Below are 13867 nucleotides of genomic sequence, written 5' to 3' on the forward strand. Positions count from 1 at the left end.
TTCAAGTTGTACTGACCAAGTCTACCAATAATCAGATAAAAACCAGATTTACTAATCGTTTCTCTGCACTGAATTGACACTGATGGTACTGCTTGTACCATAAAACTATACAGAAAACTTAAAAACAAGGGAGCATGGATTAAGTTACTTAACATCAAGTACTGCTAACTCAAATGGATGAAAAAGACATCAAAGGAGATGCTGATAATTACTCACTCATGAACACAAATAATTCTGTTATAATATGAAGTACTGCACTCTCAAAAATCGAGAGAAATCTAAGGTTAAATGAAACAATCAAAATTATAAATTACACTTTATTATTCCAAGATTTCAGTTGGCAATGAAAAATTACACAATTAACATAGCAAGCTCAGGGATTAAGGTTCTGTCATGTTGGCTTGCACCTTGCTCACATAATGAAATTACAGCATACAGTTCTAGAAATGAAATTCAAAAAATATCATGCACATCCAATACATAACAATGTAGATGAAGGTACAAATACTGTAACCGCACACTGAACCACTTCTCTGGGTTAATTTTCAGTTTCACACATTGCAATTTACACTTTGGAATACAATTAAAGTTTCAATGACTTCAGATACAAAAAAACTTTTTCCAACTCTCCAGTGCTAGTTTTAGAGGATGAGTGTCATTTTTGGTCCAACTGCTGATTTTCAATATTAATATTTAAACAATATGTAAAAATGTATGTCCATAAATAAAATATTTTCAGAAAACTATCAGCAAGCTACCACAACCTCTGAGTTCACATTAGTCACAAATCTATAATTTTTTTCAATATGCACTACTGAAACACATTTTACAGTTATATAAATATAATAAAAATAAAACAACAAATATGTCTCAAAAGTCATTAAAGACTGAATTTAGTGGTTTTTAATTAACCCACAGTCAGTGTATCATGGTTCATGTAAGAAACAATCATAATGTCTGATGTGATAATGGTGATAATGAGGAGTGTAATGTGGCTTCCCTATTAGTTCAAAATTGTACAAAATCTCCTTTTCCTGTCACTATGTAGGCAGAGTACTGCCTCCTTACTTCTCTCAGTGATTAAAAAATATCTGAATATCTCATGCTGAACTATGCCCAAAAATTTACATAGATGTACTTCTTTTTCATTTCGCTCTTTACACTGTGTTTTGAATCAAAGTGGTAGAAATGTTCATTAAATTCTGTAATGGCAGTGACAATTTGAGCTTTTAGATTACATGCCTTTAACTGCAGTTTTACATTATATCGCCATGAAAATGAACCACAGTTACTTGCTTTCTCACACATTATTTTACACACCATGCCATGCAGAAGGCTTTCATGAGCACTAATACTGATGTAACTTCTCTAGAAATTTGAGCCAATTGTCACAGCCTGACACAATATCTAGATATCAGGGTTTTCAGTTATGTATTCTCTTATTACTAATTGCCTCAGACAACTGATTGCCTGTTTCAGTTACTGGATTTTTATTTATTATGAAATTATATTTAATTAACATATGGTCAATAATCCCAAATGCTTTTTTAATATAATTTTCCCAATTTTGTGCTTACTGAAGCTGTATATGTTAATTTCTTGCAATCTTATAAACAAAAGCGATATCAGTAAAAAGTTGACAAAATAAAAAAAAAACGATTGTAGAAGCAACAATGCAAGACAATAGAAATATTCAGATACTACATGAACAAATTATTATTACACCACTATTCTGAACAAAAAAAGTTTACCCCATTAGAGTTTGCAACATAAGTTACAGAGTACTGGAGAGCTTTTGTTTTTGAGCATTATCTTTAACATGTACAAAGTATCCCATTCATCACCATAAAGATAGAAAAATTAATTCTTAAAAAACTGTCAGTCCTGTTTAGTATAAGAAATTGAAAACATGTACCAGATCTCCAACAGGAGAACTGTCCTGTGGCCACTTTCTGTTGATGAACTCATCAACAGCACAGTCACAATATTTATCACATACAGATTTTACCATTCATTTTGTTCAGCTGCTACACTGAATGTATGAGGCAGTTTACTGCTTGCAGTTACATAAGAGTACTACTTCAATAGCAGAAATGAAAAAAGAAAAAAAATTACCATTTTATGAACTGGTGCAATTAATTATTCAATATGACAAAATCTGATACAGTAATAAAAAATAAAAAAAACACACAAACAATTATCAGGATGGCATGACTTACAAAAAGAAATACAAAACTGAAATGATTACTTTGGCTACAGAGCTTAAAATATACTAGAACAATTAATTAACTAAAGTACAAATAAATCTCCTTACTAAGGTCTTGAACACACAAATAAGTTACACACTTTACTCAAACAATCACACCTTCACAACGTAAGTATGATGATGCACAGAATTATACATTTTGAATGAAGACCAAAGTATTTTACATTGTACATGTATTAAAATATGACTAACACTACAAATTGATACACAAGTGCAAAACATTAATGTGATTTTTCTGTGAGTTTACACTACACATTCTCATAATTGACATAATTTCATGCCAAAAGAAGAAGGGTAAAAGAATAATAAATACATTCTCCAAGCTACCTTTTTGATTTATTTCCAGCTAGTATGCTGACAATCAAACTATATATATCTTTCATACTACACTCAATTATCCAGTCCTTTCTTACTTGAGGAATGGCACAACGCTCAACAGCCACTTGCGACTTTTTTTAACTGACACACACTCTCAAACATCCACGCTCATATGAACAGGAACAAATACAAATCATACACATACAGAAATGTCACAGAAACTGTGGCCTTGGAGGAAAGATGAGCACAGTAGCCTTCTTTCAAGTTGAGCCCATAATATTACAATGTAAACATGAAATAAATTACTAATCCTTGGCTTGGTATACTGTACTTTAAACATTACAACACAATGACAACCTATTTACAGTTCATAATCTACAGTACAGGACAAACTTTTTCACAGTTACATAACTCATCTCTACTCTATGACAACTATGTACAAAACATTCACAGTTACAATTGATTCACATTAAGAGAACAATACATGTACACTTGTTTATAAATACTGGCATCGTGCTCATCCTATACTCAAGAACACAGCATAGTGAGACTCACGTTGATTGTGGGCCTTTACAGTCTTATTTGTCTTAAAATTACTTTCACATAATCTCACTTAAAAAGGCCTAGGAGCATCATAGGTATACTACCAAGAAAAAGGCCTGTGGCCTGCATCACGAACTTTGAGACTGAAACTTTCTCCCCCTGAAATCAGTTCTTCTATATGCCCGAAGTAATTGACTTCATCTTTTTCTTCTTCTTATATCAAAAGTATGAATTTTTAGGCCAGTTTCTGGGATAGTGACCTATGAGGAACAGGAATTAGACAGTCCATGTTGTTCAGTAAGAGGAAGCTTACCTCTACATGAACAAATTCTTTGCTTCATATAAGATACTATAACAATGTGAGTTAATCTGCAAATCCTGAGTTGAGGTAAATATCTGGCACAGGGCAGGTCCATGTAAAAGGAATAGAGTGCCAGGGATAGACTAGGGCTTCAGATTCTCCCTACCAACGAGATCAGATTAGTGCCAACACAGTTCTTGTCTACAGCACATGATAAATGCTTCTGTTTCGACTCACCTCAAAATGAGGTGTTCAAACCACCTGCACTGCAGTAAATATCTAACAGACTCTGCTAAAAATGACTGGTGGAGGACTGTAGCTTCCCTTTACTGTTCTTCTTCACTTTCTTCACCTTCTTGTCCATACATATCAGCCAGTTTGTCAAACCGTGGACCCCATGCACCCAAATAATCAAAGTCCTGCTCATTGTCATCAGTGCCTGAAACAAATAATTTACGTCTGCTTCAGATGCTTAATGGAAGTAAGTATATATAGCATTATAAAATATCTTAATATTTTTGTCTCTTGCTCATGTATCTGAAGACCATAACTGATGACATTACATAAGCTTGGTCCTATGATTCAGCCTATTTGCTAAATTTTTAGTACTCCTTCCACTTACAAATATATGGATCCAAATTTACAAAACTTAACCAATTCCTATAAGAATTACATGATGAATGAGGCCTTCTTAAACTTATTTATAATGGCAAGTTTTTAATTACTAAGGTACTTAATCAAATGAATTAATACAGGGACAATTCAGCAAGTCATTTAAAAACTACCTATATCCATGCAGTTTGCTTTGTGCTAATGCTTACTTAAAGTTTCAATGTTAACCATAATAGCAGGTACTCAGTTACACATGAATAGTGGGCATCTTCAAGGCAGACAGTTCTTCTACACCCTTATATGCACACAGACAATTTAGTGGTGATCATTAATAAGGCTGAACCTCTGAATGTTCATTAATAAGGCTGAACCTCTGAATGTAGTATCCCAAAACTAGGTGAAACTGCCCACTTAGAACCAAGATGCAGACCCATACATATTATAAACATGTATATATGTATATATGTTTCACATCTCCTCCTAAACCACTGGACTGATTCCAACCAAATCTTGTGTACAAATCCCTTACTATTAGGCAACAATGCTGTTGGGGTAAGAACCTCCTACTTATTACAGTTTGGGAGATATGACATCATCAATGTTGTGATTGTGAAAACTGCTGCCTTGTGCATTAAGTTTTAATACAAGTATTCTTTACCACTAAGATGATCCTACAGCTGAGTTCACTTAAGGAAATCCCTTAAGGAAATCCCTGACACCTGGCAGAACTTCTGACAGCTTTCAACTGTGAAGCACAAACAACTGTAGGCAAAAACAGCAACCATGTATAGAGCAATAGAAAGGCATTTGCATAGAGACGTTTACAAAAATCACATTGTAGACACACAAAGCAGCTGTGCCCAGCATACAGAAACTGCCTGGTATTGTCTCACATCATGCCTACTGCATGATCTCATAGGTGTTTTCATGAATACATAATAATGATTTTTTTATATTACATTACAAATAAAGTTCAGTTTTCATTTCTAATAGCAAATTGGCAAAATGAATACCCAAGCAATGCCACGTTTGTCAGCTAGTAAGATGATTAAGCTGCCCCCAACCCAAATGTACATTTGAATATGACAGTGTTTTACTAGGTGTGGCTCAATTGGAGGTGGAAAGTCCTTGCCTCCCTCTCACCTCTGAATTCTGAACTGACTTGCCCAGCCTGTTATAGGAGGATCTAAGTTTGATACAGACTTCAAACGATGATACAGATGGGACTATACACGTATACGCATTACTGCTAGTAGTGAAAGCAGTGATAGGTGTCAGAAAATATCCTAGGATTAACTGATAATTTGTACTCCAACAGTAATCCACCAAGCAACATACAATCCAGATGTCAAACATAAACCATAACGTGTTTTCAGACAAAGGACATCCTACCAAGCTACTGCAAAAAAACACAGCAAATTTGGAATGTGTAGTAGGTAATTTCTTAGAATAACTTCATTGTTGACTGCTCTCTCCATGAACCCAAACACCATTTGTTCTCATATCAATAGACTACAAATTCACGTACTAACTACATCATCACTGGTCCACTGAGTGTGCAAATTGTTGTTAAACTCATGGTGTCTACTTTATTGTCTTGCTCCTCTACAAGAGCTGGTTTACATCTAAAAATAATCACAGAATCTGGGGATCCGAGAAATGGAGTAGTAAACTTACTGAATTACCATGAGTCATAACTGCATTTGATGGGTTCAAAATGGCTCCTTTCATGATATCATAAGTATGAATGAAATGAAGATGTATGTATTTGGAACAATCAACACATTTGTCACCATCTGGTTGTTTCCTATAAGATATTAATGTGTCCCACATAAAATTGTTTCTCTAAACCTGCTTCCATTTCCACAGTCCTTTGGTACTGTTGGTGCCTCTCCATTGCCCACAACAACAAAAAGTTCTTAACTGCATATTGTCCCACCGCCCCCTCTTCCCAGTTTCTCGTAGGAAACTTGTAGCAAGAGTTTCAGTGTTTCAATTTGTAGCTACACATCTAGTAGTCACAGGGACAAGCTGCCTTGTTAACACTTCATATACACTACATGGAAGATGCATGAAGATCTGAACTCATACAGTTTCCGTTGCTGTCAGCAACGGAAACTGTGTGACAGTAAAAAATTGTGAATGTAATCTTGCAGCTGTAACTAGAAGTAAATTGTTGGCTTCTTCATTCAAAACAATTGCTCAGTATTCACATTAACTAGTATAAGCCAAGATATACATCATTTAGCAGAATATTGGATAATAACAACAGGATAAACTGATACAAACCAGATGCTAAAGATGATAAAGAGCCTGCCGTACTACCGCCTCCCTCATATGCATAGTTCCTCAAGTCATCAAATGGAGGAGCATTAGGATCTGCATCAGCACGCTTCTTGTGTTCTTCAATAAAGACACCGACATTTGGCTCAGACCCCAAAGGAGGCACTGGAAAATGTGAATCTGCAAGGAACATTTAATAAAATGCTCATGAACTGGTTTGAGACACCATTAATATAAGCAAAATATTTTAACTGAATAACTTCTAAGTAAATGACTAAAAATCTATTATATAAGCAGTCATAGAAAATCTGCGATGTATCTCTACATATAACATTTGAATAATGAGTTGTTATCAGTGTTTAATAACAATTTATCTTTAAATGTCTTCCGTTTGCCAAGAATAGACCTACCTCAAAACCCAAAGAAATTCTGGTCATATGTAATCGCTGTTACTGACTTCAGCGTTAGTGCCCTGACACTCAGTAATGACACATGAACTGAAATTGAGAATAAAAATGCAAAAGCAGAAATGCATAACTCTGCATTCAAGTAGTCCTACACAAAGCAGGATTCACGAGAACTGCCCCAGCTTACTCTCACACTACTGCAAAGATGAGGATATTGAATATTAGGGTCAGTGGCATTGAGCGCTGAAATTGATTAAACTGAACATGGCACCTGGGCATGATGATCATGAATTTCTGACTCATTTATTAGCTCCCCTTCTAATGATAGTATACTGCAAGTTCCAAGAGGGAGGGGGTGGGGGTGGGGGGGTTGGAAGATAGGCAGAAGCCAACCCCATGAGAAGGGCTACAGAAGTGGTTCACAAAACTATTTGCAGATTTCATTAACATCTATCTGTTGTAAAATCTTAGAGTATATTCTGAGCTTAAACAAACAATATATCTCAAACAGAATGAACAAATCCATGCCACCCAGCAAGGATCCCAAAAACTCGTGCTCTCTCCACATGACATCCTGAAAGTTATGGATCAAGGTAGATGCAGTATTTCTTGACCTTCGAGAAGCATTTGTCTCAGTACTACACCAAAGCTTATTTATGAATGTGTGATCCTACGGGTATCGAACAAAAGTTGTGGCAGGCTTGAGGATTTTTTGGTGGGGACAATGCAGCATGTAATCTTGGTTGGAGAGTCATCAACAGATGTAGAAGTAACTTCGGGGTGTCCCATGAAAATAAATTGGACCCTGGTTGTTCATGATGTATATTGATGACCTGACAGATAATGTTAACATTGACTTCAGAAATTCTGTAAATGATGTAGTTATCTATAATGACATACTATTTCAAAAAAGTGCACAAATATACAGCCATTATGATAAGGTTTCATGGTGGTGCAAATATTGGCAACTAGCTTTAAATGTTCACAAATGTAAAATTATACACTTCACAAAAAGCAGAAATGTCATACTTCATGACTACAATATCGGCGAGTTATAACAGGAATCAGTCATCTGATACAAACAAACTCCTTTGTGCAGCATTCTGTGTAGATACGAAGTGGTACGATCACCCCAGCTCTGTTATAGGTAAAGCAGGTGCCAGACTTCGGTTCATTGGTGTGATGCTAAGAAAATTCAGTATGTAAGCAAAGAAACAGCTTTTACAGAATGAGGAATGATCTCTGTAGGTGTACACTACAGGGTCTGCTTTTGTTCTCATTTTTGTTATAGGTAAATGATCTACCACTGTACATCAAAGAAGCAAATATAGATCTCTTTGGTGATCATGCAAGTATTATAATCAAGCCTAACTGTGATACTTCATTACTTTGAAATATCTTGAAAATTAGTAACTGTTTCTCTGCAAATGAGCTGTTATGGAACTTAGATTAAGCACATTCATGAAGTCCTGTAATATACTAGGACTGACCATACTGTTAGAATAATGGATTGGCACAAAACCTGTAGATGAAATAGAACAATGGTACATCCAGGATGGAATAATGACAGTATTATGAAAAGGATAGACTGCTACTCACTACATAGTGGAGATGCTGTGTCGCACACAGGCACAATAAAAAGACTGCTAAACAAATAAGCTTTCAGCCAAAAGACCTTCTTATGAATCAGACAGCATACACACATACATTCATGCAAACACTACTCACACACACATGATCACTGTCTCTGGCTCACTGAGTATGCCACAGCAGCCAGAGACAATGGCCATGTGTCAGCCGAAAGTGTACTTTATCTGCAGTCTTTTTGTTGTGCCTATCTGCAACTCAACATCTTCACCATTTGGTGAGTAACAATTTATCCTTTCCATAATGTTGTAGATGAAATAGAATGTTCTAAAATCCTGGTCACTTATATTAATAAGAACCTATATCTCCAACTAAAACTACACTATTCAAACCATCGTGAGGTGCATGGCAGAGGATACATCCTGTAGTACCAGTTATTAGGTTTCTTCCCATTCCATTCATGTACGAAGGCGCACATGAAGTATGATTATCTGAATGCCCCTGTGTCTGCTAGTAATTAATCTTATCTTATCCTCGCAATTTCCACGTGACCAATAGGTAGGCGATTGTAGTATATTTCTAGAATCACCACTTAAAGCCGGCTCTTGAAATTTTGTTAATAGGCTTGCTTGGGATAATTTATGTCTGTCTTCAAGAGTATGCCAGTTCAGTTCCTTCAGTGTCTCTGTTGACATTCTACCTTGGATTAAACAAACCTGTGACCATTTTGGCTGCCCTTCTCTGTATATGTACAATATCCCTGTTGTCCCATTTGGTACAGATCCCACACACTAGAGCAATATTATAGGTTGAGTCGCATGAGTGGTCTGTAAGCAATCTCCTTTGGAGACTGATTGCACTTCCCCAGTATTCTACCAATTAATCAAAGTCTACCACCTGCTTTATCCATGACTGAGCCTATGTGATCGTTCCATTTCATATCCCTACAGACTGTTACATCCAGGTACTTGTATGAGTTGGCTGATTCCAACAGTGACGCATTGATATTATAGTCACAGGCTACTATGCTTTTCATTTTGTGAAGTGCACAATTTTACATATCTGAACATTTAAAGCAAGTGTCACAATCTTTGCACCACTTTGAAATCTTAGCAAATTCTGACTGAATATTTATGCAGCTTTTTTTAAGGTAGTACTTCATTATAGATAACTGCATCATCTGCAAAAAGCCTCATGTTACAATTAAAAAGGTCAGTAACTTAAAGCATGAACAGAAAGGGTTCCAACACTCTTTCCTGAGGTACATCCAAAGTTACTTCTACATCTGATGATGACTCTCCATCCAAGATAACATGCTATGTTCTCCCTACCAAAAAGTCCTCAGACCAGTCACAAATTTCACTTGATACTCCATATGATCAAACTTTTGACAGTAAGAGTAGATGTGGTACCGAGTCAAATGCTTTTCAGAAATAAAGAAATACTGCAACTACCTGACTGCTTTGATCCAAAGCTTTCAGTATGTCATGTGAGAAAATTACAAGTAGGGTTTCACAAGATGGATGTTACCACAATCCATGCTGGTTGGCACTGAGGAGATCACTCAGTTCTAGGTATCTCATTATGTCTGAGTTCAGAATATGTTCTAAGATTCTACAACAAATTGATGTCAAGGATATTGGATGGTAGTTTTGTGGATCACTTCTATTACACTTCTTGTAGACAGGTGAGACTTGAGCTTTTTTTCCAAGGACAGAGCATAGTTTTTTGTTCAAAGGATCTATGATAGGTTATAGTTTGAAGAGGGGCTAACTAAGCCACAAATTCAGTATAGAATCAAACAGGGATTCCATCAGGTCCTGGAGCTTTGTTCAGTTTAAACAATTTAAGCTGTTTCTCAATACTGCTGACATTTACACTTATTTCACTCATCTTTTCAGTGGTACATGGATTAAACTGGGGCAATTCTCCTGGGTTGTCCTCAGTTGATAATCACATGTTACAGCTTTTCTTAAATGTCTAGGCTCTGCAGCTTTTGTGTTAAGGTAATAGCAGACTTTGGAGTTGAAAATGACAAAAAATTGTCTTACTTTTACTATTTACATTTTACTAATGTCTTATGGTGTCACATTATCAGAAAACTCTGGATTGAGGAGTAATAATTTTTCATGAAATGAGACCTTCTGCACCTTCTGCGAAGATCTGTGACCCTATAAATGTCAGTGTCTTGGTCGTATTATATTCTGTTAAAACTGATTAACAGTTTTGATTTTGCACCTATCATCAGGTCTAAAAAATTAGCAGCAACACGCAGGTCAGTAGCAAGTATGACTACATTCCAATATGTTGCTGCTAAATTTTTAGATCTGATGATGGCTACAAAGAAGTAAATGGTAATATATTTTAATAACATGTTACATGACCAAAATGCTGAGATTCATAATATAATTTTAATATGCCCATTTTAACTTTAGAGTCTTGGTCATAATCATTTTTGTACAGTTATAACAACAATGTCATTCCCTAAATATAATAAATATACACAAAGAGCACGACAGTAGATACTATTAAATAAATATTAACCACCTCTGATATAGGGTCACTGCAACTGAAAATACACAAAGAATAGAACTACAGATAATGGAGCTCAGAAATATTTGAGAGAGTATAAATCTCTTCAAATTAACAACTGTTTCACTCTACTCTTAAAAAGATTCCCACAGAGTTGCTTTTGACCATTTTGCAACCTGTTACAGAATTATCTTCTAGCAGCAAGTGGGCTGTTATCTGTTGCTATTTTATTCATCAGTATCCTATGATGATGATCTCTGGCTCGCATGTTGGAAAGGTGAACATCTCCATTCAGTATGCCCTTTTCTACAGTCTCTTGTACTAACATAATTGTCTTATGAACATACAAAGAGTACCAGTCAGTAAATTATGCTTCATAAAATAGTTGCTATATGATGGATGTTTACTTATAATAGCAGTTTTTCTAGCTGTTTTCTTCTAAAGCCTGAATACCCTGTGCATATAAACTGTGGGTGCCTCATGATACATTTCATCCTATATTGCAAATGTGAGTGGATTAATCTGTAGGTGATTTGTTCTAGGACCAGAGGACTCATGTGTGAGGTATTTTAACATGTAAACATGACAGTTAACGTTTTCACAGTTTTAGCTAATGTGCTCTGTTTGTGTAAGATGTTCATCCTTGACAATACTTAAAAATTTATGGTTATCAGATGTTTCAACTTTAGACAGTGATTTAACATTTATGCCATATTGTATTGTAAGAAGAATTTCATCACAACTGTCTTATTATTATTCAGTGCAAGGGTGTTCATATTTAAATATTCTGTAAACCATTATCTTTATTATTCTGTACTGGTAGCTGTTCAGTACAGTCCAGTTAATGATGACTGTATTTTCAGCATTGTTCACTATCTCTGAGTTTTGTGACTGTAATGTCATCAATACTTGGAAAAAAAACTGGCCCAAAAAGTGTTTAATTAGAAACATATGTGGTGTCCACTCTAGAACATCTAATAGACAACTTTGTAAACAGTTGGGCATATCGACAATAGGCTCACACATTTACTTCCTTATAACTTTGTTGTCAACACTCAGTACTCAAAAAGAACTGTAAAGTTCATAAATATATTACCAGAAGGACAAATGACCTACACAGCCCATCACTTATCCATAATAACAGGTAGAAAAAATGTAGTATTTAGACATAAAAATACCAGATCACCTGCCGTGTGACGACAAAAATGTAAAAGATGGTTAAATTAATGTCAAACAAACTATATCACACCCCTTCATCCCCATAGGAGAACTCTGAATGTGCAGCAACATGTGTGTGATTGAACATGGTTAAGTATAAAACATTGTGTGTGTGTGTGTGTGTGTGTGTGTGTGTGACTATATGCTTACATTTAATGTAAAGGACAAACATTCTGAATGTTGCTATATTTTTCACAGATAAAGTGTATTATAGTTTAAATTGTCATGTTCCACACCATATTGAGACTGCAATTATGATTCATGGAACATGTGAATAACTAACAAACTGCCCGACTATGAAAATTTGATTCCAACAAAAATTATCATCACATGGTACTGCTGACTTTTTATTGAGAAACATTCACTTCTGTCTGACTTCAGGCTTGCCAGTTGTACTTACATGGTAATATTGGCAATGTTCACTGCCTCTAGCATACAGTACTCTTGATGATTAGATTAAAAGCCATAGATAAAGTATATCCATATTACGATATTTCAGTCACCACTTTTGATATCCTTAGAAAGAGTGTTAACCTGAATGTTATACCTGTGATGCTTTATTTTACTTCATCATGTTAAATGAATACATTCTGTAGTACCACCCATAGAGCCTTTAACTAACATACTTCTTTGTTTCATTACTCTGAGCAGTGAAATACAGTAAAAAAATGTAAAAGCTAAAAAAGAAAAGGCAGCAGAGTATTGTCAAATCTTCTTAGAACATACAACAAAATCAGTGGTATATCAGAGTACTCTGAACTATTCCTGCTTCAGATATTTGCAACAATATCCACAGTTCATCAGCTGCTCTCTGTTTCATCGTGACATCAATTTATTGCATAAAATTTATATTCATCTACATTACTGTTACACATTATTAATTGTTTTGGGGTGTATGCAGCAGCAATTACCTTAATTGTTGTGTGACAGAAAGAAGAGACAAAGTTTCAGTCTATTACTTACATGGCATCTTTCCAGTCATCTCAGGTATTGGCCCTCCAATAGGAATCTGCAGGGGTGTGATGTCAAAAGCTGTCATGTCATCTTCTCCACCACCCTCATCATCATAATTAATAATATTTTCACGGACATCATCGTCTGGTCCTGGATACTTTATGTGGGCTTCACGGCGTCTGTTGTATACTACAAAGACTAGGACCAATACTGAAATAGGAGGGATAAGTGGTATGATTATTAGTCAGAATAACAGACCATCCAAATATTGCAAATTCTTGATTGAAAGACTTGGATAAATCTTACACTGTGATGGAAGAATAAAGTGAGTAATTACAATGCAAAAAATGAACGGACACCTGCAGCATATGAGATACTGCCCTTCAATACATACATACTTTCATGTTACCAAAGCTTATTTGCAGTAATATTCACAGCTGAGCAGTTCTAACACATAATAACAAATGTTTTTCATACCTTATCTCATAATCTTTCTATAAATAACCAACAAAATCAGACCACAAATATCTGTTCTGAAAAAGAGGAAGGGGAGACACGGTACGTAATAAAAAGTACATGTGTACCACTTGACAATGATGTTGTACATCATTTGATACCACCTACTTCATCACACATATAAATAGGTCTTCTGTTTGAAATAGGAGGGGCCAGAACTGCATCAGTAAGAGAATTCACGTGAGAAACTGTAGAATTAATGGAAGCCAGAGTGCCTTCAGGTGACAAAATTCTGGTACCAATAATAGGCAAACTTAAAAGCTTAAAAAACTATTCCTAGTTTTTTGAATCGTTAATTCCTTTTCTTGGGAATAAAAGGGGGATGTCAGA

At 35.4% G+C, this 13867-nt stretch overlaps 1 protein-coding gene across 1 annotated transcript in view; it reads right to left on the reverse strand.

Moving 5' to 3' along the window:
* Positions 1-303: 303 nt before the first annotated feature.
* Positions 304-13867, reverse strand: part of LOC124798306 (neural-cadherin-like) — a 446838-nt gene continuing 433274 nt past the window's right edge. Inside the window, exons 25-27 of the mRNA XM_047261643.1 lie at positions 13031-13231; positions 6330-6503; positions 304-3867 (exon numbers count right to left, since the gene is read on the reverse strand). Of these exons, the coding sequence (XP_047117599.1) occupies positions 3755-3867; positions 6330-6503; positions 13031-13231 (488 nt within the window). The 3' untranslated portion in view covers positions 304-3754. The remainder of the gene's footprint in view (positions 3868-6329; positions 6504-13030; positions 13232-13867) is intronic.

This window comes from Schistocerca piceifrons, chromosome 5 (assembly GCF_021461385.2).
Source record: "Schistocerca piceifrons isolate TAMUIC-IGC-003096 chromosome 5, iqSchPice1.1, whole genome shotgun sequence".
In the NCBI taxonomy this organism is placed as follows: domain Eukaryota; kingdom Metazoa; phylum Arthropoda; class Insecta; order Orthoptera; family Acrididae; genus Schistocerca; species Schistocerca piceifrons.